We start from the raw sequence: 25,291 nt of genomic DNA, 5'->3' as shown, positions 1-25,291 counted from the left end.
CTGCCAGAGTGACACTCACCATCTCCCATGACGCTTCCAGTCCCCAAGGTCGACATCTCCTTGTCAAGGTCGCTCTTCTCGCCCTTGACCTTGAGCTTGTCGTGCGATACCTTCTCAATGATAGGTGGCGCCGGTGGTTCGTTCCATCGCGAGAGAGACGAATAGGACACGACAATCTCGGTCGCTTTCAGATTGTCAACAAACAGATACAGCGGCGCTCTATCGTCCAAACCAGACGACTGAAAAAAATTAATACAGGAATTGTAAATAATGGATGATGAAGGTTGCAGTATTCGACCATCAAAAGAAATATACAAATCTACCTGAAAAAGTGTATTATAAAACAACCAGGCTCAGAGTTTGAAATGTAAGCTATATGTAGCAATTACTGTCAAAAGAATACGAATTCTATTCAAAAGATGAGAAATACTGCCAAATAGTTAAACAAGTCATTCTCCAATCTTTCAAGCTCATTTCATTGGAAAATAATTACATTGCGCCTAATGTTTTTCATGAAGCGTATGCCCTGTAGCGGGTGACACTTTACTCATTCGCAGTCCAATCAAAGCAAGCGCTTTAGAATTAGTTAGGCTTCTTCAAACTTTATGTCACTGAATGGTCAACAAAACTTTTCAATCAAGCAGACGCATCAAGCCAGACGAGGTCTATAAAGCAGACGACATGTTGGTTTCACACCCCACGGCTGGAAAAGGTGCTGCTGTAGGCATTGGTCGCCATTTTGACTGTAAGCAAAGTTTGCACAATTTTCTGCATATGGCTGCAGGATTGTGACAAACCACCATGCAGCACTTACGTTGTACTATGCACGTTTCAATGCACAAACATGCGTAATCATTTTGTAAAATGGCGGCAAATCCCATTGTCACCTATCCAGCGGTGGCGAGAGGAGCCAACATTAGCAGACGATAGGTCTACAGAACTCTGTGTTGGTGATGAACACGTTCGCAAAATGCCACGTTGCATCCAAGAATGTGTATGAGCCTATAGAAATCAGGACCTGCGGCTGCAACTTTTGACAGCTGCATAGGTTAGCTTCTACAGGCATGTTTTTTTGTGCTTGCCAGCAATGGCCAATTTGAAGGTACTACCGAAAGACCACTACCAGCTAATCAAAATGGGATGCTATATGACGGTGTACACTCGAGTCAACCAGTGGGGATAGCGATAGTCTGGCCTATTTGAAGAGCGATGCAACCTCAGAGCAATCCAACATACATTGCAGCAATCAAACGTACATTGCAGTAATCCAACATTGGAGCCATCAAACATTGCAGCAATCCAACATACATTGCAGCAATCCAAAGTACATTGCAGCAATCCAACATTGGAGCCATCAAACATTGCAGCAATCCAACATACATTGCAGCAATCCAACATACATTTCAGCAATCCAACATACATTGCAGCAATCCAACATTGCAGCAATCCAACATTGCAGCATGTCCTCATTTAAGAAGATAGATTTAGTATTAGTCTAAACTCTAAGGGTTTGAAGGTATTATAACTAAACTTATTTCAACGAAATTGGGAAAAGTTGGGATGTCTAGATTAAGGATTGTTATGCTGGGGTCTACTACTTTGAAAAAGGCTCATCAAACATGTCAAATCGTTCTAAAGATGCATTTAAATTGCACTCCCTGTCTGGCATGAAATGAACAATAGACATGGTACAAAGCCAGTCACCCAACCAATTTTAAAAACCTCTGTGCAAAATATCAGGAAAGACAAATTATCACAGCACCATATCCCCCACATGCAATTCAAAGATTCCACGAAACCAAGATAGACATGCAGTAACCACAACAGTGAGAACATGCATAACCAACTAAACTGGAAAAAAGATGCTCTAAATTATGATGTACTGGTATATCTACTTCACTATCCAAAATCAGAGGAAAACAACAAAGCATTCCGTAAGGTAAAGTGGTGCAATTACAACCCCCGCAAAATCATAGCCTGCACAGTGTAAAAACAGCTGCCAGTACGAATACATGCACACATTGGCTTTAATTGTACCATATTACCTTACATCTAATAAGGATTCTGGACCCATGATGTTCTGTGTCCAGCTCATGCCCAAAAAGGCAACAAAGCTTGTGCCGTCCCATTTTCCTTAAAATGTCTCCCCGACTAACTGCATCTTTTCTTAACAAATTACCACAAAAAGTGTGCCCTCTTTTGAACAAACTGGCACAACTTCCTAATATGTTTGGTAAAGATTGGTGTCATCTTTTGAAAAAATTCTGAAACTTGGACGTTTCCTCTGATTTCTGTTCTGCATTAGACTCTGTTACAGGAGATATCAAGCAATATACCAGTACTGACGAGAGTTGATAACACTAAGAATTAATAAAGAGTCTTCTTTATCAATTCTTGATACTACGGGTGTGGATAGTGCAGTGATGATTACGGAGGAGGTTTGAAAGGAGAGGACTCGGTGTGCAGAAGCCAGGGAGGAGGTGCCTAGGTGGAGGGAATATTTACCGCTGCTGTATTCGGTGCAGATTTCTTGCCGCCGCCTCCACTACTACCTGCACCGGACGAGACGCCCTGGAAAGGTCAAGGTCATGGCGACATGCTTTACTGACGGGACACGTGTTCAGGTGGGGACACGTGTTTATGTTGGGACACGTGTCCATGTGGACAATACATGTGTTTATGTTAACAGGACACGTGTTTACTTGTAGGATGCGTGTTTATGTGGGGACACTGTTTAGGTGGGAACACGTGTTTTCTTGCAGGACACATGTTTACATGGGCAGGACACGTATCCATGTGGACACAGTACATGTGTTTAAGTTAGCAGGGCATGTGTTTATATGGGGACACGTGTTTACTTGCGGACACGTTTTTATGTGGGTAGGACACGTGTCCATGTGGATAGTACATGTGTTTATGTTAGCAGGACACGTGTTTATTGGCAGGACATTTATTCAAGTGGGCACTTCACGGGTAACACCACATCAAAGTTTTACAGTTTTGGAATTAAGTTTGTCACACACAAATTCACACAAATCTTCAATTGAAATTGTTAAGATAGGTCACCGAAAGTTATCACAACAAAATTTTGGAGTATATTTTTCAACATTTCAAAGAGAGGTCTAGAGAGAATATCAGGATCATTTCAAACTTTTCTCATGTATAAAAATCAAGTGCAGAAAAGAAAAGTGCTATTACCTATTAAGTAACTCAAAAATATTTCTAAACACATCTTCTAAAGCCATTTCACTGGTGTTTTAATAAGGGTACAACAAAATTGAACAACAACACATCAATTTGTCCTTGCGGTCGGGAAGAGGAACCAGCTACATTCAGACATTTACATGCAGGTCTTTGGCATACACCATGGAGAATCGGTTCCCCAGCAGGCTGAGAGTCAGGTATCCCAACTTCAAATACCGAACCAGTCTGACTACCCTGCGAAATTTCTTCTTCTTCTTCAGCGTTCACTCTTCACTTCGAGGCGTTATTCTCCGGGGAGTATTCCTTCTCCAAGGTGGGACGAACATTTTTAAGTGCCACTATGGCCAGAAGTACAATCCTGGGTTGTCCCTGGCCCTATTGCGTGGTAGACATAATTGTCGGCAAGTTGGGAAACCGATTTTCCAGGGTGACAAACACTGATTGTTTTTTGACAAAAAGATGCCTGGATAAATTAGGAATCTGCTAAGATGGACAGCAATTCAGAGAAACCATTTTTGAGAGCAATTCTTCTTGAAAAAATTAAAACTTGGCGGGCTTTTGCCATTGACCGACTTTTGGTAGAATATATTTTGATAGCACAGGCACCTGTTTGACATGGACATATAAAGCAACTAAGAAAATAAATAATAATCCACGCCAGGAAACAAGGAGTTTGTTTACATCGCATCACCATGACAACAGCTCATTACCTGGGACAAGGAATAATAGTTAACTCGTTCCATTTTCTAAAGGGAAGTATGAAAATGGAGGCAAATTATTTGTTTGCGGTATCATCAGTTACGTCCAGAATAAATAAAGACTAATCTTTTTTGTTTACGTATATCAGGTTCAAACACTGTGGGCGTTTTTGTTCATGTAAGGTAAAGTGGTACAGTTATAAGCATTGGTACAATTATAACCCTTATCTTAAACTTACAGTGTAGAAAACTATAGGCAGAAGCTTCAAGTGTACCATGATATAATTGTACTGCCTTACCTTAACTTACAAGTTAGATTGTACAGTAGTGCAGTTGGGGAAACTCACTTTTGAGTTGGCTTCGATTTACTTTCATTCATTGCAATGGAGAACAAACACATTTTAGCGTAAAGACAAAGTTAGATAAGTATTCAATCAAAACGTCACATCAATTAAGAACCAATGTTCAGGGTTATTGACAAACACACTTATTAGGTCGCAATTTTCGATGATGTTATCCGAGGCCTTACCTTGAGATCGGAGTGTTTCTGGTTGCAGGGATAGGTGTTCGTCTTGTGATACACGTACAACGTCCTGTGGAGAAAAGAATCAGTATAAATTAAATTAAGACAGAAAAAAACGAATTCAATATTTCAAATTCAAACGAATTCAAATGTTTATACTGGGGTGTAGCTAGTTTTTTGGTCTTGGGGGGAAAGCTAGCCAGGCTACAGCATGTAATACGCCATAGTTTGTCAAGGCCTATATTCTTCCTTTAAGTTTACACCAGTTGTGCAAATAATGGCCAGGTACACAGCCAAGATCAACAGTGAGATCCCTAACGGCTGAGTTGTTCTACTTACTTGAAACATTTACAGAACGCTTCAAAATCCATCCAGACGTCTTTAGGTTTCTCCTCTGCGTCGTCTTCAACCGGTTCCTCCCCGTCCATGGGTTTCTCCGCGTCCAACTCGCCAAGCTCCGACCCAAGACTCCCCTCCAACGGGGCATCCGCTGGAGTCAACGACCCGATCGACGCAAGCAGTTTATCTGCAATGGAAGCTGGAAATGGCATACCTCGTTACTGATGCTTTTGTTAAACGTGCAAGTCTATGCAACTAAGAGCGTGACAGTGTATTAAAATGTGTGACATTCATGCGGTTAACCCTTAAGCTGCTGGTGACGACGTGGACTACACATCAACGTCATGTTTTTTCAGATGCAAATGAAGTGCATAGCACGTCATGTGTTATGAAATGTTAATTCATCAGCACTGGACTTTAGCCTACACACACAAAAAACATTATTTATTAAATTGATTAATGGTCATTCAAAAGCAGCCAAAGATAGTTCAAGCATTCAAGCAATTTGTATTCAAGTCGAATATCACGCAGTGAAATGTCTACTCCTTTCTGGCATTATCGCCTTGTTTAAATGCACCCAGATAAATGGTTAAAATCTTCCTGCGGTTAAACAACTCAGCAGGAAAAGATAGACTGCCATGAAAAGGTATGATTCAATACCAATAAAGTTTGACGTTGACAGCTGGTTGATTATTGTTGATGGAAAGTAACAAACATCTAAAATCACACAGACAAACCTTTTCCTTACAGTTTGTGCAAGAAGTCGGATTTGCTCTTCTACTATACTGGTCATAAGTAAGACTGTAACACTTGCAAGAAATCTAACGGTAGTCACCCGTTTCTCTCGAATGCTTACGAACTTGTGAACTGTATCACAGATTTGAATCATACTAATGTTTGTAGGCTATATTGCGCACACCAGGGGCTATTACTTATGACCAGCACTGTACCGCATGCATTGGTACATGTGAGTACCTACCCTTGGCGTCATGCACAGCTACAACACTGGCAGTCAGTTTAGCATCAAGTTTGGCCGACTTTACTGATCCAGGTCGCTCTATCGATTTAGCGCTAGCTTCTCGCTTGATGGTGGAATTTTTCTTGGCCATTTTCGGGGAAGCCTGAAGAAGAGTATTTGACATGATAAATAGGTTGAATCGTAAACAATGATTTCCAAAGAACCATCAAAAACTTTGCCTAAAATCTAATGGACTGGAATGTCAGAAAAGGTATCAAAACGTTTTAAAGCACTTGTCAGACATGCTTTAAGGCTTTCAGAGTAAAATGTTTTTCTGTAATTAGACATGAATCTTATTGTCAAGTGACAAGAAATTGTCTGAGACAAGAAATAATTTCAGATTATTGTCTGCAATCTCTTGACCCCCTCTGATATATAAGGAAAACTCCTTACATCTGGAGTTGACCTCTCTAGAATTGTCGAATACATTTTTGTTTGTTGTAGAGATTCATTCGGCGAATATCATTGCAATTTTAACCTTTTAAGTAACAAATTTGATTAGAGATCGATAAGCATGGCAGATGCCAGTAAATAGACAAAAAAACCCAGAATTCATAGAACAACAGATCGATTTGCCAATCCTGATATGTTAGGTGAGTTAGAATATGGAAGTCTTTTCGAGTTGATAGAATATCCACGAGACGGAATATTTCAAGAGAGAAGAGAGAATGAAATAAACAAACAAGATCAATTTTGCTTTGACCTGGTCAGTTCCAGTTCCACTTCAGAGACTGACAGTTAATTTCGTCCCCTCCCCTTAGGAAACATAGATGCATGCTATAGAAGTTCTGATGTTCGATAGGGAAGGGGTACTTTTTAGCCCAATGATAGGTAAATTTCCTCAAACTTGATTGAAGCCAAAAGAAACTATTTTTTTGTTTGGAGGAGGAGTTATCTTTTTTGTAAACTTTTTTCTTTTTGTAAACTTTCTGGCCTTAGAACTGTTCAAGGTATCCATACCTTTCAATTCAATCATAGGAATAGTGGACATGTATGGAGTTTCTTGTTGAGTGGAACCAACAAGCATTGTACGTATGATGGACTTTTTGAAGTAGGAACATCCATTTTTGTGTATTTTGAAGGGGGGTCATCTCGCAAACTAAAAATGTGGTTTCATTTGGCTTTTTGAGATGATTGCTATAAATGAAAGAAAGAGTAGTGGGATAATAATGCTAGCAGGCCTACAACTAAAGAACATGCAAAGGCTTCGATAAGTCGATAATTCATGCTATAAGTCGAAAGGAATCCTTCTCTCCAGTATGAAATTCAAATCATGCACATGCAAAAAATTGTACTAAATGTTACACATTTAAAAGGGAAATACAGAAAGTTCACCTCCACCATTTCTACCAAGAAGGAAAACCTCTCTAGTGTAGGGGTTCAGTAAAGAGGTCTGACTGTACAGTAGTAGAACCTCTGTATTAAGGACACCCTCTGGACTGACAAACGCTGTTCTGAATGAAGACAGGTTCTTTGAAGGTCGAACTGGTGAGTAATTTTCAAACAAGTTTGGTGTCCTTAGCACTGAAAGTGCCCATTTAGAGAGGTATACAGAGGTCCATTTAGAGAGGCATACAGAGGTTCTACTACTGTACAGTCAGACGTCTTTATCTGTACTCTATTTGATATGAAAGTTAGTAGATACTTTCTGACTAAATTCAGCATGCATATTAGTAAAATCTGCACTTACACAACATGGGACATCTACATTCCCAAGATCTTGACATGCACACTAAATGATGGGAAGCAAAATGATGGGATTAGGACAGAAGCAGCAAGTGAGGGGAAAAGCAAGCGAAAAAATTCACGTTTCTTGAATTAATTCATTCAGTTGGTTAAATCCCATAAAAAAGAAATTTCTTAGTATCCACAAATGAATAAACTTAAGATCAAGATTGCTGAGTAAACATTAAAATTCTTTCAAAAACCTTCCCGATATAACTACGAGCTTCAATCCACAAACTTTTTGATAAACACGCTAACAAAATTGGGGATCCAAAACCATTTTTGAGATTAGTTTTAAAGCTGACAGTAATATACTGGAAATTTAGGCTAGATTTTTTGGGTAACACAGCATTGTATTATAACCACAGAAATACTTCATGCGATAGAACATGAACTCTACATTTGTACAATCAGGCAGAAGGGCGTATATTCTAATCTATCAAGAATAGGGAAATACTAATCTTTATATATTCTTGACTACATGCATAGATGGACAAGACATGCTCAGCCTTGCACAAGTCACGCAAGACGAAAACCTACAGCACAGATGTTGGCAGACATTTTTCGAGTTGGCGAATTTGAAGCATTTTGAAATCTGACCATTCATGGAAGAACAGGAGAACTTCAAACGTTTCTAAATTTCTTTTGATGGGAACACTGTTTGCTTACACTTTGATACATGTACACTACCATCTCCATACATACTTTTTTCAATATTGAGAAGTTTTAATAATATGTAACATGATTTCGGCCTCGTCTTGACTGCAACATTATCTTTCGTTCAATCTGCGCAATGAAGTTGTTAGACTTATCACCGAAAGTTTTTAAACTTTGGACGTTCTGTGCTGACAATCTTGTTAAAGTTTGAGCTGTGACAGAACTGACCTTACTAAAATCAAGACACCTGATCAAAGTTTAGCAGGTTTAGGCTAAATTACGATCTCAATCCTCTCTTTGTCTCGATTTCAGTACAAAAACCTGTCAGTGAATGCCTTGACCCTAATAGTTAGGCCCCAAGTTACCAGCAATCGATTTAAAAACCGTTATTTCGATAATCTACTGGCAACTTTTGCTCAGACATTACCCAGTTCTGAAAGCATTCGCTTGCCAATTACTCAACCTGAAACCTTTCCATGAATGGTCAGTTTTCATCATTGAAACCATGCTTTACATACATGTGTTAAATTTTGCTTTACAAGTTGCCAATGTTGGCTCCTCTGTCTCTGAAAAATCACGATGGGACATTTCAATTTTTGAAATCATCAATAGCCCAGTCGGGACCATTCGCCATGGATGACTGCATCAGTTGATCAGATGATGCTGGACTGGGCACATCATTTCATCAACTGTACATTGACTCATTTCACAGTCGTTTCATCAGATAGTTGTTCCCGATTGCAGCAACAGCTGCAGGAGATGTGATTATCCAACCCCACAATCTAATCACTCCATATCCTCTAATTTTTCAAGTCCAGTAGAGGCCAATCGCCAGATGACTGCGTCAGTTGATCAGACAATGTTCGACCTGTTGTAACCGGCACATCATTTCATCAACTGTACATTGACTCACTTCATAGTCGTTTCATCAGATAGTTGTTCCCGATTGCAGCTGTTCTGCAGGAGATGTGATTATCCAACCCCACATTCTAATCACTCTAATTTTTCAAAATCATGACTATCACCAAATTAGGAATCTAGGTTTTTCACCAAATTAGGAATCTAGGTTTTTTTTACGATGTCAGTCACACATGTTAGACAAACTTTCGAATGACAAGATTAAGTTTGTCATAACGTGCAAGTGAAAACATCAAAATAGACTGTTGGAATAAAAGTCTCGAGTTTACAACATGAATTACGGACACATGTTACAAAATGGCCGAGAAACAGAACTTACAGTAGAGTCAAGGGGTTGGTCCTTGAGACTTGACTCCTTCCGTGCGAGGGCAGACCCCGCTGACTTTTTCCTTTCTTTGCCAGTTTTATCCCTGACTGGGGTGGTAGGCTTAGGGCTGGGGGTAGGGTTTTCAGAATTCTCAGCGGGCTGCATATATACAAAGCAGGGAACTAAGTACTAATGCAAGGATGATTAACTACATACAGTGGAACCTCCCTTAGCAGAAACCTCTCTATTAAGGACACTAATTTGGTCCCAAATTGGTTGTTTCCCTTCAATTTGACCTCTCTAATCAGGCCACCTCTCTATTAGGGACAGCACTTGTCAGTCCCACGGGTGTCCTTATTAGAGAGGTTCCACTGTACTTACAAAAGGTGCATAAATAATATAAACTGAAGTTTCATTTTCTAGTTTAGGAATTAGTTGTCTTGTCAATTCCAGGTTTACTTTAACCACTCCACAACGGTAGACCGATATTTTGGTCTGACACACGATCACACATTCCCCACTGCACTAGACAAAACTTTCGTCCGATGTCGTCATGACGCAATGTACTATGATACATGACGCAATGCACATGTTACATCATTGTGGCAAAAGACAGTGTGGAAAGTCGTATAGCCAATTGAATAACGTCGCAGAGCGTCTCGTGGTGAAGTGGTCAACTTTGGATAAAGCAAGGGTATGTGTATAGAAATGTCTGGTAGCACTTGGAAAAAATCTTTTGAGGCAATGTTAGTTAAACCAAAAATTTTCATGGGCATCTTATTTTCGAGCTTAAAACCGCGATTTGCAAAAACAAAAATCGAGAAAATTGTTTTTTGGACCGGAAGTTCAGAAGTAATTTTGTAGTCTGCCAAAATCAAAATTATTAACATTTTCTATTCCTGCTCAAACGTGTCAAAAGGTGCAACTGAATATCTCAAACCACCATCACCAAACTCCACAAAATATCAAACTCCATGACCCAACTCCATGACCCAACTCCATGACCCACCACGACACCACCACGACCCAACTCCAAAAACAAAAGTAAAATTGTGCTACCAGAAAAAGATCTAGAGGAGTGCATATCACTGAATACAGGAAATAATACTGTAATTTAACCCTCTAAGGATGAAATGAAAAGTTAGTGGAATGGGAAAGTTTTCTTGAAGGTTCGCCTGATTTGCAACACCGTCGTAACACAAACCTTCCATCTCATCCTCTGAGGGTCAAAACCTAAATCTAACACCTGTGCCTAAAGTGTTCATACTAATCTTAATAAGTTAATCATTTGACCTACGCTAAACTGATGCCTGGACTTTCTCCGTTTCTGTGAGGTGTCGAAAAAACAAATGTATGCAATTGTTAGAACGTGTGAATTACTAATAACTTTGTGATAAAAGACTCTGAGAGTGGGGTACCCTAATCTTATATTGATCAAAACTCAAAATCTTCAAGCAGTGCGTTTGAGAATATATCCCTCTTTTTGTAGAAATGTGTCCTGTTTTTCAAAGCATTTGTTGAAAAATCCAAAGGCCATGCTGGACTAGATTTGATCAAAACTCAAAGAATTTCACAAACAAATCACAATTTCTGGACCAACACTAATTTTGTTTAGATTTAACAGAATAAATACATCAATATCCCTCTTTTTGCAGAAAGGGATCCTGCTTTTCAAAGTGTTGGTAGAAAGTTGACTAGATTTGACCAAAACACGAAGAATTTCACAAGAAAATCGGGATATATCCTCAACAATTTCTGAACCAATACCCGATAACCTAGCTACACACTAACGTTTTGTTTAGATTCAATAGAATAAATACATCATTTGAATAACCAATATTCCCCCAAAAGGGTGGGGCACTTGATTGGGTCAAATTCACACACATGACGTCATGCAAATTAGACATGACATCAGACTTAAAAATCCTTTGATTTTCTGCATCATGACGCAATGGTGCCATGACGTCATGCACCATCGAATTCCAATAATGTTTTTTGACCTCGTCAAGTGCCGAACTCTAATGGAGGAACACAGTCTATTGGGTTAAAATGTTAAAGATAGAAAACAGGGCTGTTGGTGTAGTAACTTCAGGAAAATATTTAAAATTGATTTGATTTGTGCACATCTGTCATAAGGGATTGTGTCGATTCTCTATCACACAATCCTGGAACAAAATAGGTTAATGGGTGGACTATGATTATTTAACGATAGAAGAAATGAGTAAATTAACATTTCGTCCAATTTGTGACTAGTTACGATCATGTGAAAACATGGAATCTATTCAAAATACTTATTTTTTCAAACTCACACTTTGATAATAAAATTATTTCAGAATTTTATCTTGAATTACTCATTTCTTCCCAAGTGGCTTCTTGTGTGTTGTGCATCAAAAACAAAATTCCACCACAAAAAATGTGTGATCATGAAAACTGTGACTGAATTCTGGCCAAAACTGGGACACAGGTGTCCATACCAAGATTAGTTGAGTGCCCCCCTGACGTTTCGGAAAGAATTCGAGAATCTGCTAAATATGCTGTCATCAGAGGGATCACTTTCTTTGCGTGCGACAGGTTGACTTGATGTAACATAATTTGATCAAAGAGGACTTTTTCGGTTAAAGAATAATATAGACATGAGAGAGTAATGGGGAGGGAATAAGAAGGATAAACTTAAAACACAGATTTTTTTTCCAAAATTAGTCAAACCACACATTTGAAAAACATTTCGTTAGAATTTCCAAAACTGCACACGGCACAAGAAGTCACAAAATATTAACATACAGTAAATTCTATTCTAGGTATATCATCCACCTTTTCCTCAACAGGGGGCGACTCTGGCTTGAGCGGTTCAAGCTCCGGCTCGGGAGCATTCTCGTCTGTCTCTTCAATAGGTTCTTGATTGGCTGTGCCAGGTCGCGAGCCCCCTCGCTCCAGGGAAGACTTGGGACGGTGTCTGTAAGAAGGAACGCTTTATGTTATATTCCATCTTCTTAACTTTCTTGTTTTTGTTATTTCATCTCCTTCAATTTCACGATTAACCTCGTGAGTAGGCTTTCCAGAGATTTAGCACACAGACAACCTTTGGCAAGGAGATATCTAACCACAGAGGCATTAGAAAAAGACGACTTTCAGACTTAAGTACAGTAGAACATCTCTATTACAGACACCTTCTGGACTGATAAATACTGTCCGTAACAGAGAGGTGTTTTGATTAGAGAGGTCGAAGTAAATTGAAGCAACCAATTTGGGACCAAAACTAGTGTCCTTGATAGAAAGGTGTCTGCTAAGGGAGGTTGTTAAACCAGCAGCACCAATAGAAAGAACGGCAGCACCAGCAGTAAAACTGGCTTCACCAGTTGTAAAACTGGTTGAACCGGTTATAAAACTGCCAGTACTAGCAGTAGTAGCGATCCAACAATAACTTACACATCTGTGGGAATAGGCACGGGGCTGACTTTATAGTTGACGAACGGCGATGTCACCTCGACACACTGGATGGGCTTCTCAACTTCTGGTTCTGTAAAATATATAAAACAGCTGTAATTACCTGTAATCAAATAACCTCGTTTTTATTGAAATCAGAAAATGAGTTGGTTCTGAGAGTTTGACAGTTCCTCCGGAAGCAACTCGTAAACAGACGATTTTCGTTGGTGCGACCTGGGATTATATTTGTGGCACTCGTCGCGGGATATCTGAGGGGACATTCCCTTGCCTGGGTGATCAGTACAGAATAGGTTTATGTGGGGAGGGTGATCATATCTTACTTTTGGGCCCATCTGTAGGCCATGACTTTCTTTTTCTTGAGCCTGATGAGTCTACATGGCGGGCTGACCTCAGGTGGCAGTGGGGCTCCAAGGGACACGCCATTGCCTGTGTGATCAGGACGGGTCGAGTTTATGAGGAGAGGCGGAACAATTCTTACCTTTTGGCTCATCTGTAGGCATGACCTTCTTCTTCTTGGGCCGGATGAGTTTCCACGACGGGACGACCTCGGGTGGCGGTGGGGGCTCCAGAGGACAAGCCCGGGTTTGAGTGATCAGGACTGGATGAGGGTACATGTGGGACAACCCAGTCTGGCGGAGTCGCTCACTGGCGTCAGCCTGAAAGAATACAATCTCGTAGTTCTTGCTGGTATTTGAAACAGACCTCAGACACTGGGAGACTGCTAGTCCCTCCCAAGTCTAAGCCTAGCTTACACTTTAGGACATTTTCTCCTGGGCTGAATAGCCAATTCTCTTTATCACCCAAAGTCAAATACAGAAAAACATTGTCAAGTAAATTTTGCATTGACAAAAGGGTAACAGCACAGTTCTATTATCCACCACTTACTTTAATCCACACACAATCAGGTTCTGGTATCCAGAGCAGGTTCGAAAAACAGGTGACAAAATAAAGTCAATTCTAGAAGCCAAGGCGACATATCCAAAGAAATGGACCAAGGGCCTGATTCACAAAGCACTCTTAGGGACTTACATACTCTTAGATAACACTTAGGAGTTAAGTGGTATTCACAAAATACCCTTAAAATTACGCAAATACATCGGGTTCCCTAACCTTTCCAATAAGTTCACCCTATGAGTGCTCTTAGAGTGATCTAAGATCGGAAATCTAAGAGTGCTTTCTGAATCAGGCCCCAGGTTCTTAACTAAGGACCTTTGACAACAAACACTGCCAAGTCGTGAGCCAATGAAGCTAATCATGTTCTTACCATTTCAGCTAGCACTGAGACCCTGACTGGATACTTCGGAAGGCTGGTATAACTCGCAAACACGACAATCTCGGGATTCTCAGGAAGGACACCATCATCCATGGACGTCTTCTCTTCTGAAATGACGAGTCCAGATAACATTTTATTGAAAAGGTACAGCCGGAAATGTCAACAGACTAGGAGACGGAAAGTCCCGAAGACGGAGCACACCGGCCATATTGGCATCCGACCACATACGCTCACAACAACATCCAATAATATCACTTTGGTTTGTTATGGCTTCAGACCTATGGTGTATCAACAGCTCTCCGCCACAACACTCAAGTTAAAGTTCAGGCAGGTTGAACACAGAAGAAGAAGAAGTAAGAGATGGACAATTTTATCATACTTACTATTTTTATCCTTATCCTTGTCCTTGCCCTTATCTTTTCCCTTGTCTTTGTCCTTCCCCTTGCCATCCTCCTTCTTCCCCCCACCATCCTTGGCAGGCTTCTCTCCTCTGGCCGTCTCCTTCGGGTCCTTATCACTCTTCTCATCTTTTACGTCCTACAAGGAAAAGAGGATTTGAAAGTTGCTCCATATCCATCATTTTGAAGTTAGGGGTCCCAGGTTAATTGCCATACAAAGTCTATCTGATGAATTTCATACAAATTGGACACGGCATGTTTACTTTACGGTTGATACAAAGTGGCCAATATCTTTTTTCGAACCTACCAGGAAAAGCTCCAACCAAGTGAGAAACATGAGTAGCTTGCGTGGACTCTATGTCTGGTCACAGACAGAGTCCCCAAGCCAATAAACCCAATTGGCACCTAACTGTAGAGGCACGTAAAAATGCTCATCCCGCCTTGGAGGAGGAATACTTCCTGGAGTACAAAACGTCCAAGTGCTGAAAGAATGCTGAAGAAAAAGGGGAAGAAACTTACCAGGGCTGTCCCTTCCTTCTCGGGGTCCCCTTCTACTGGTTTCTCTGGCTCAGGTTCAGGCAACTTCCATTCAGGTAGCGCTCCCTTCAGCCAATTCCACACCTCTTCCATGTGACCATACCTAGAATACAAGAATCGGGTAATTGAGAATTCTGTCCAAGATGCTTCAGGGGAGAGGGCAACGATTTCACAAGCGTGGATCCAGAGGTGCGAGTACCTCCCCATTTCGGAAACTTACCATGAATTTTGGTAACTGAACACCTAACCAGGGCATCCCCTCATTCTCCTGTCTCATTCTCAAGTGAGCTCTCCCCTACCCAGTCTCCAGGATTCACCTCTGCAACACCCTGTGTGGTTTATCCCTCCCTTATCATCAATGCAAGGCACAAAAATATGACACTGTTCAACAATGCAATATTCCTTGTACAGGCGGCCAGACTTGGGAATGAGTTCAGCATTGAGATTAAAAAGGCTAAGATTGTTGCTATTTTCAGGTGCGGGCTAAAAACCCATCTGTTTAGACGATATTTTGAAACACCGCATTAGAGCAAAATTTGTATTTTGCGGTATATAAATGTAAATTTCAATTCAATTTCAATTCAATATTTATGCTCTTTTTCTCACTCTGTATTGAGACCTTTCTTTCTTCAGAGTTGATGAAGGACAGTTCCAGTTCGGTCATTATCCATTATTTTCACGGATGTTTAATTTTTTGTGATTTCGCAATTAACCTCGATTCGCAAAAAGATAAATCACGAAAAAAAATTTTATTGAAATTTTTTGCTATTCACAGTATATAGAAAGCTGATGAGACACATACAACACAGATTGACACTTAGACTGGACAGGGTTTTACATAAACTTTATTCGACACCAAAAACTGCACAAAGACACACAGAGGACTTCTACCCTATCGCTACATTTGTACTTTCAAGGAAATGGGAATCAGCATTTATCTACACTTTGAAACTCCACACACAATTAGGCTAATTTACCAGCTGCAGATAAAGACAATGTCAATGTCCTGTGCCAAGAACCACATTCAGACTATTTGAGATTTCTTATAAACATCAGTTCCATCCTCAAATGTCAGGTGGCACTACTGGTCATCTAATTGTGCTCAACAGCGAGAGATAGACCCCCTTCCACTAAAATGCTTCTCATATTTTTTACATCTCGCAGAAATCAAGTTTTCCCGTGGAATTATCATTATCAACACATAAGGATAATCAGCTGTTCAAAATAACTTTTACAGTATTGCTTCAAAAGGACCACATATTATTGTTCCTTATAAATGTCATTTTTTCTCAACAAAATTGCTGATATTATACTGTGACATAATTCTTCCAATTAGAAACTAACTGCATAATATCACAACAGATATCATACGCTATTGAAGTCAATTTCAACAAAGATTATAAAATAGGTTGTACATTTGATGGAAATTACATACAAAATGTTAAGATGACATTGGTCAGCTTCGGCTGACATGGACTATAGAATGGTTAATAATGAGGCGTCTTCTACAAAGACAGGGAAAAAAATTGTGTCAATACCGATTCGTTGACGTTGACTAAAAACATCATCAAGGTAACCTTAGTGTTGCATGATGGGAGGAGATAAATCGATCTGGAGAGGGTTGACGCACGTGATTAAGTCGATAGTTGCAATTTTATGAGAGGTTGCGGTTTTATCCATATTTTGTGGAGACCAATTAACTTTAGTCACACTTGGGGGATGGCAAGGTGGGGGACTTGCATCATAAGATTTACAGTAGAACCTCTCTTTGCTGACACCTCTCTACTAAGGACACCCACTCTATTAAGGACACTGCAATTGGTCCCAAATGGTCACTTCCATTCAATTTGACCTCTGTAATCAGGAAACCTCTCAATTAAGGACAGCATTTGTCAGTCCCATGGGTGTCCTTAATAGTGAGGTACTACTGTACATGCAAACATCTTCTTCATGCTCAAGCTTGGCAAGGTAGGGACGGAGGAACATTTCAACACAAAGTTTCAATTTAATTTCAAAATTAAGCTATTGGGTAAAAGTACAACTAGAGTATACAGTTGATCCCTCTATTACGGACACCCTAGGGACTGACAAGTGCTGTCCTTAATAGAGAGGTGTCCTGATTAGAGAGGTCAAATTGAATGGAAACAACCAATTTGGGACAAAAACTAGTGTCCTTAATGGAGAGGTTGTCCTTAGTAGAGAGGTGTCCGCTAAGGGAGGTTCCACTGTGTATGCAAGCAAATGGCTCAATGAAGAAATGAATACAGAAATGAGGAAAAACCAAGAAAAGAAAAGAACGGAAAATAAAATAAAATTTCAAATATGAATTTGAATTTGAAATATATTGTAATGAACTGGCAATTACAACAGCTGATTAACCCTTTCAGGACGAAGATCGATTTCATTTGTCAAGTAGGAATGGAAAGTATTTGAGTTTTCTTATTCCTGTGTCATGATGCCAACTATCTTTCGCCTTGTTATCATAGAATTTATAAATTCTAATATATGTAAACGAAAAATTTGTTTCAAAATTGAAACTTTTTAGTTTCTCAGTCCTAAAGGGTTAATCTCGACAACATGCAAATTTATATACTCTGCTTTCACAAATCTAAGACCAGGTTTTGAATGTTCATGTCGAAGCTAGATATATTGCAAATGGCCGCTCGACACCATTAAACATTTTAAATTTGGACACACCAATTTATCCAATGGCTCGATTTGTCCAATGGCCATAAGGTATAGTTCTGGCTCGGTCTTTGTTGAGAGCTCGTAGGAAATAATCAACCGGTCTTAGATCGGTGTAACTAGAGTATTATTTCCCATGAAGTACCTAAGCTGTTTTTCAGATGCATCTGAATTGGCATTTTTCTTCTCAGTGGCTTGCCTTTCCTTGTCCGCAAAATAAAGTGTTCTGAGATGGGAAGAAAGAATATAGGAAATAAGGAGAGATGAAAATTTTGCTTTAAACTTAACAAATTATTTCTTGATAATACTTAGTTGAAGATTTAATATATATTAGATTGGAGTAGATTTAATTAGATTAGATGTCAGGGCAATAAGATGGTCAAACACAACTTTTTCTACTCTTGAGGGAAAAGTCAAAATCCGTGACGAGGCTGATAAATAGAAAATGCATTAGGACAGCCAAGTTCAATGCCAACCTTTACTGTGTTCACACCAGACCTGGAGGTTTTGCATTTGTCTTGTACATAAATATGTATTTTCTGGGCATGAGGGCTAATATAAGGAATATTTTTGCTGCCAGGGGAGAAGGGCCCTGAAAAATCATTGCACTCCGGACTATGACAAAAAGGAGGGTATGAGCCTTAAGCACCCCTAAATCCACCACTGCACTTGTCTGAGAACACTGACTATTCAAATATCTCTGCATTGTCTTCTTCCTGCCTATTAGGAGGCCAGCAGAATCCCGCAGACTTCTCCACTGCCCATGGTCATTAAACCAGGATATGATTTACCCAGCCATGCGCATAACTATGAGTGCTCCCCACCTCCTGACCCACCCTCGGGCACGCCGTGGCGATACCTGTGTCACCCGAGACGCCAGCTCCTCCCATTCATTAGCAGAGGACAGCGTCAGGAGGGCTCGTCGGGAAAAATATGTACGGGAGCTATCAATTCACTCCTGTTTGGTTTCTAATGGGAGCTTGGTGGGTGTGATGTAATTCTTTCATAGATGAATATAGGTTGGACCAGAGGAGTAGTGGATCACGCCAGCAAATATATTTTGCCAGAGTTTATGGGCTCCGGAATGATTATTTCCATCTCCTCCCTGGCACTCCTTCAGGCGAAGCTTACATGTATAATCTACAACCATGTTGGCTTAAAGAATTGACGTCTTCCATTTCACCAGCTTTCAATTTTGCAATATCGTCCATAATCATAAATTAGAATATCTTGCTGAGTCAGCAATTTCAAACATCTTGTTTTACTTTAAACAACTTTTGAACTTTCTTGTCATAAAAGATAATTAAGAAATCAAACAAATGCCATCTACATCATTGCAACAAAAATTTCTTCGAGATCAAATGGTAAAATTTCTCATCTGTTATTTGAGGGTGGGGGGGGGGGGTGTAGGAAGCTAAAAATAGGACTAATTTAGAATCTCATCTTGTTTATGTTTGGCCTTATAATTATAGACTGACATTGGGTTTCTGGGGGTAATATGTAATATGTAATATTACGAAGTAATATGTTAACCCCTTTTTCAGTGAGAACAGCTCTGGGCACCAGCATTAGCAACAAAACTTGTTTTAAACAAACTGGCCCAGATAAGCTCATAAGACTCACAACACAGCTTGACATCAAGTTTTTAATAGCGACTATTCAACTTGTTTTAAACAAACTGGCCCAGATAAGCTCAGAAGACTGGCAACACAGCTTGACATCAAGTTTTTAATAGCGACTATTCAACTTGTTTTAAACAAACTGGCCCAGATAAGCTCATAAGACTCACAACAGAGCTTAACATCAAGTTTTTAATAGCGACTATTCAACTTGTTTCAAACAAACTGGCCCAGATAAGCTCATAAGACTCACAACAGAGCTTAACATCAAGTTTTTGATAGCGACTATTCAACTTGTTTTAAACAAACTGGCCCAGATAAGCTCATAAGACTCACAACACAGCTTAACATCAAGTTTTTAATAGCGACTATTCAACTTGTTTTGAACAACCAGGACTCGATGTTGAACCCCTTTTCTGTAAAATATGAGCCAAAGGAAACACACAAGTTGCTAGAGTGTATCAGTGGTGCGCAGGGAATCTTACTTCTGACCACTATAACAACTTTGAGATGACATTAAGAAATTTAGTTTCTACAAACTCCACATTCTACATGGTATTCAAAAAGTCAAATATTATGAATCTACAGATGCACACGCCTACATTTTTTAAATTCCCAGACCTTTGCTACAGGGAACTATGATCTAAGGAACAATCTATTTCTAATTCAAACTAATTTGAACCCCTCGGAAAGGGACAGGGTTTCTGGATTACACATAGATGATTACCTTTGAGCGGACCTAAGAACGTGAAAATGACTTAGAAATTGTAATAGATATCTTCAACTTCCACTAAAACTAGGCATTCTTATACTAAAGCAGGTACAGCGAAGCATTATAAGGATCATAGGATCACCTGAGAGATGGATGCATTTACACAGACACCTCTCCTAAATTTCATTCCATGACATGAGGCTAATTAGCGACCTTGGGAAGGGATTGGACTTTGCACTTATAGCGATCTCACTCTATACACAGAAGAGGCTATTCTGTTATGTATCAAATTTTGTCAAAAGCCTTTTGCACTGGGAGAACTGATATAGGACAGGTGACGATCCAAATATTTAAAAGAACTTGTAATCAACCTTTGCACTTGCTGCCTTGTTCTTTTCAAGAATGCAGCCATTTGCAAAATTATGGTCCAAGATGGAGAGGGGAGGGATGAAAAGAAAGGAAAGGTTATACTCACTGTAATGGTATAATCTCGGGCAGCCAACCAGTGAGACAGTGTATCACACTGAAGTCTCCAAATTCACACGAACTACTTCCACCGTTATAACTGTCAAATAAAAGAAAGAACATTTATTATCACAGTTGGAAGGGGGCCAGATTGCAACCTGATCCGTTCATATTGAGCGCATTCAGCTTTGATTTCCTGTCGATTTATTTCTGATTTTTATTGATTTTTTAAGGCATAGATTTGCTCTTGTTTAATTCCAGCAGTAGATAACAATGGAAATATGTAATTGAAAAAATAACAATAGTTTTCTATTGTTCAGAGATGCATATAATTAAAGCCTAAATGACACCAGGAGATAATGTCAGAAATTGATGTACTCAGATTTCACAAAAGCCAGACAACAGTGAAGTGAACAACCAGTCCACCTATCAACCTGCCAAGCTTTGCTTGCTTTTGCTGTGAAGGGTCAAACATCATCATTGAAAATGATTTGGGTCAAAAAGGACTTACTCGAGTGATGCAATCTTGATGAGCGCCTTGGTAAGTAACATGGGCCAGAGTTCATGTTGCAGACTTGTGGCAGGTAATAACATCTGGTCATTATCGTCAAATGGAATCATGTCATCGACGATAATCTTACGCCAGCAACCCTGAAGAGACAAAAAATATCAAATCATTTTTTCAAATATGTATAACGTTTTTTTCGAATGAATGAACTTTGGGCCAATGTCTCCCCATCTTGAGAAAAGATGAGCTGTAGAAAAATCAAGTCCAACATGTCCATGAAAACTGAAATATATTTGTCCTATTTAGAAAACACCATATTCTCTTAGAACCAAAAGACAACATACAAAATCAGGGGTATCACATCCATCAACTGAGACATGCTTCTCAATTTCACAGGACATCAGCTCAAAGACAATATCAGACCAAATAAGCCTTAATTGTATCATTCTTAATTTGAAATGTATCTTCTGCCTCGGAAAAATCAACGAGCTTAAATTTCACCGAACCTGGTTAACTGGGTGAGAAAAAGAAAGATCAGACGGATAAAATCACGAGATGAGATATCAGAGGTTGAAATTAGGTCTCATTATAGTCAAAATTGTGTCCACTTTTCTCCAGCTCTTTGGGTCGGCTCCCTGTGACCTTGCAAAATCGATCGAATCCCCATGCCACCAAAATTATACTAAAATCTTTGAATATTGGAAAATGATGTATGATTACTCTTCTTGATCAGTGCTGGTTGATGACTCCTCTTGATCAGTGTTGGTTGATGACTCTTCTTGATCAGTGTTGGTTGATGAATCTTCTTGATCAGTGTTGGTTGATGACTCTTCTTGATCAGTGTTGGGTGATGACTCTTCTTGATCAGTGTTGGTTGATGAATCTTCTTGATCAGTGTTGGTTGACGACTCTTCTTGATCAGTGTTGGTTGATGACTCTTCTTGATCAGCGTTGGTTGATGACTCCTCTTGATCAGCATTGGTTGACGACTCTTCTTGATCAGTGTTGGTTGACGACTCTTCTTGATCAGTGTTGGGTGACGACTCTTCTTGATCAGTGTTGGGTGATGACTCTTCTTGATCAGTGTTGGTTGATGAATCTTCTTGATCAGTGTTGGTTGACGACTCTTCTTGATCAGTGTTGGTTGATGACTCTTCTTGATCAGTGTTGGTTGATGACTTTTCTTGATCGGTGTTGGCTCTGAACCTGGAGGAATTATTCTGCAGTATTTCTCCTCCAACAAGAAAGACGATTGTTTTTGCGAGCCGCTATGCACAGTTTACGCACTAATTGGTGTTGTTGGCCTAGTGTCTTAAACTTCGGCTTTGGCCCGAGTTCAGAGTCCATAATAAACACTTGGATGGGGTCAGACTTGCCCTGCCATCGGCACCAAGGTATCTAAGTTCTAAGCCTCCCTTGAAGGACAAAGTAATGTGTGGAACGAGGCTATAGACAAAACGACCCAGCTGTGACAAATTTGACCATCGAAGGACGAAGAACGCAGTATTAAGGTTGGTTAACATGGTTAAGTGTCTTGCTCTAGGACACTGAGACGAATGTAAATGATTTTTAATGATAATGAAATAATGACAATGAAAAAAATCCAGCTCTCAGAACAAACAGAAAATGCTTGAAAATGACCATGCACCAACTATAACTAGCCCTTATTACCTTAGAATAAACAGTTTATCCTTTGAATGGGGATTGAGGGCACGACCATGCAACTTGGACACACAGCCATCATCATTAACGCCAAAAATTTGAAGAAAAAAACAATCTCCTCGTCGACAGAAAATGATAAAAGACGTCTGCTTTGAACAGATTAAATGCTGCATCCGCACAAGAGGGTTTAGAACATGACCATGCAATCCAGAAAGACGAATCACCGTCTCCTACGGACAAATATTAATGGCTGCCCTTCCGGCACGTGTGATCGATTCATGAATCAGGTAAACATGCAGACCGCATCATATTTGGCGAGTCTCTGATTAATTGGCGCAAAGCGTGATAATCCATACTAAGTTACATGTTGGAGACATGATAATGATAACGCATGTATTAATAAATTTTTCAATTAATTGATGGATAATCAAGGTGCTATTAACCAAATAAGAAGGGTAATTTCTGTTTTAATATTTACAGCCAAATTTTGCTACAGAAATCATGACATGACATTAAAAATGATCAATCCAGATTTCTTAATTCATGAACTGTTTACTAACAGGGATTATAACACTACAGTAGAACACCTCTTAGTGGACACCTCTCTATTAAGGACAACCTCTCTATTAAGGACACTAGCTTTGGTCCCAAATTGGTTGTTTCCATTCAATTTGACCTCTCTAATCAGGACACTTCTATATTAAGGACAGCACTTGTCAGTCCCAAGGGTGTCCTTAATAGAGAGGTTCTACTGTTATTCCATTGTGCATCCAATGAGATATTTCTCATTAATAAAACCAATATCAAAAGTAAATATGATATTTTCAAAAGCAATTGTGGCAGGATAGCCAAATCTTTGGGTTGGTTTTGAGAGCGAATCATCTCCAAGGGCAAAGAGATGGGATACCTTGGGGTATACATGGGGGGGGGGGGGTAAGCTGAATCACGGCATAATTAACTGCTCATCTCGAAACTGCTAAAATAAGGGCATCTAAATCTGAATCCGGTGATCTTTGGCCCATCCTTGTTTCACGAAAAATACCATTTCCCCCGTCCTCTACCTGGCTGGCTGTGAAACAGCAGAGACCAAGTAGCGAAGAAAGTCAAACATTTAAAATATCCCTGCTGCTTTTTTCATCTTTTGCAGCTTTTGCAGCTTTTGCTTTTGCAGTCTTTTATCAGTTGTTTAGTAGCGATAGTTGTACACTATTGATGAATGAATCGCCATGTGACAAATGGCAAATGACCATTGTGGAATAAAGATGGGGATTGAGAGGTCCCTCATCACCAAATAAAAGATGAAAGGGAAATCAAACACCGGACAGATGCAGAGAAAATAGGATTTTGGCCAGAGTGGGGGACAATCTCATAAGTGGAGGATTAGGAAATTTCCGGCGCAATCTCATCACATGATTGTTGATCAGTTCTTTGGGAGGTTCTTGCATCAAGCAGACTTAAGATTTACAGTCCAAATCACAATGGACGTCCTGTAATTCGCGTCATTGGCACTACATAGAGAGCTATACGCATTGGTGCACAACGCGGGTGTACTTTGCATGTCACTGACGCGAAGCAGGATAGATGTTATTTAAGACTGGGACTGTAAGGTTTATTGTCAGATGAGTGAGTGTCCTATTCAATAGATTGTATTCCTCAGAAAAGTTTCACGTTAGAAGATGAAATCATACCAGCTACCCAAGAACAGCTTGCAGGACCAGTGATGCTTCAATGGTCCTATAAGTGGATCTATCAAGAATCTTAATTGACTGATAATTTCATTTCCACACAACCCAGATTAATACACCTACCCGCATCCAGGAAACTGCTATTACATTCTCACCAAATGAATCTTCATGCTCATTAGAAAGAGATAAAAGACCTCACCGGTCAAATAACTAATTAAGTAGCCACAATTTCGTTTGGGTTTCCCCGACCAGAAAATATGTGCATGTCAACAATGTCTGACTAATTAATTTATCGATGTCTTTGAAGTCAGTTATTCAGGAAGCTGATGGAATAAGATAATTGGGGACCCACATTATTGGACGTTTATAAGCCTTATTAAGGTTCCATTGGTTTGGCCTTTGGGTTATGTTGGTCTTGCACCCCTCAAATCTTTTGAATGATCGTACGTACGAGTCACTTGCTGGGTATTCCTGTTGTTTGGCGCAAATTCTGACATCGTAAGTTGACAGCGTTGATTGGCGATTAATCGCGTGGAAGTGATGTAATAACTGAACCACAAAATTAGAATCTCGCGCAATGGCAAGCCAATCCCACAGATTTGACTTGACATATCTTCACTCACATCACACTCCTCACAGATTTCTCCAAATTTTAATTTTTCAAACTATGACAAAGATTATATTTTTTCAAAACAATTGTCCTTTATGTCCTGTTTATCACCGTCAAACACAATGATAACAGTCCGGGTCACAATTGACATCCCTTCTACTTTGCGTCAGTTACGCGCAAAGCATCCGTGATGCGCCACACTGACCTGATTTAAGAGATGTCAATTGTGATCTGGACTGTAGGTGAGTTTTCTTGGGAGTGATGATAAACAAGTTAATTACTTCATTATTTGATATTATTCAGA

General features: G+C 39.7%; 1 protein-coding gene across 21 annotated transcripts in view; it reads right to left on the bottom strand.

The window, feature by feature from the left end:
* LOC135487393 (androglobin-like) overlaps positions 1 to 25,291 on the bottom strand; it is a 122,504-nt gene that overhangs the window by 19,735 nt on the left and 77,478 nt on the right. For 11 of the 21 annotated variants that reach the window (XM_064770997.1, XM_064770993.1, XM_064771005.1 and 8 more), the window contains 17 exons: positions 21,034 to 21,173; positions 20,533 to 20,622; positions 17,872 to 17,952; positions 15,024 to 15,144; positions 14,490 to 14,643; positions 14,098 to 14,213; positions 13,312 to 13,489; positions 12,816 to 12,906; positions 12,201 to 12,342; positions 10,687 to 10,716; positions 9,402 to 9,548; positions 5,744 to 5,885; positions 4,765 to 4,963; positions 4,432 to 4,495; positions 3,915 to 3,950; positions 2,506 to 2,571; positions 20 to 239 (listed from right to left, as the gene is read on the bottom strand). In XM_064770997.1, coding sequence (XP_064627067.1) covers positions 20 to 239; positions 2,506 to 2,571; positions 3,915 to 3,950; positions 4,432 to 4,495; positions 4,765 to 4,963; positions 5,744 to 5,885; positions 9,402 to 9,548; positions 10,687 to 10,716; positions 12,201 to 12,342; positions 12,816 to 12,906; positions 13,312 to 13,489; positions 14,098 to 14,213; positions 14,490 to 14,643; positions 15,024 to 15,144; positions 17,872 to 17,952; positions 20,533 to 20,622; positions 21,034 to 21,173 — 2,017 coding nt within the window. Of the gene's footprint in view, positions 1 to 19; positions 240 to 2,505; positions 2,572 to 3,914; positions 3,951 to 4,431; positions 4,496 to 4,764; positions 4,964 to 5,743; positions 5,886 to 8,682; positions 8,731 to 9,401; positions 9,549 to 10,686; positions 10,717 to 12,200; positions 12,343 to 12,815; positions 12,907 to 13,311; positions 13,490 to 14,097; positions 14,214 to 14,489; positions 14,644 to 15,023; positions 15,145 to 17,871; positions 17,953 to 20,072; positions 20,085 to 20,532; positions 20,623 to 21,033; positions 21,174 to 25,291 lie in introns of all 21 variants that reach the window. The other 10 variants (XM_064771007.1, XM_064770995.1, XM_064771012.1 and 7 more) reach the window with 10 other exon arrangements.

The sequence above is a fragment of the Lineus longissimus genome, chromosome 5 (assembly GCF_910592395.1).
Source record: "Lineus longissimus chromosome 5, tnLinLong1.2, whole genome shotgun sequence".
Taxonomy (NCBI): domain Eukaryota; kingdom Metazoa; phylum Nemertea; class Pilidiophora; order Heteronemertea; family Lineidae; genus Lineus; species Lineus longissimus.
The sequence above is the reverse complement of the archived record's forward strand: the minus strand, read 5'-3'. Positions and strand labels throughout refer to the sequence as shown.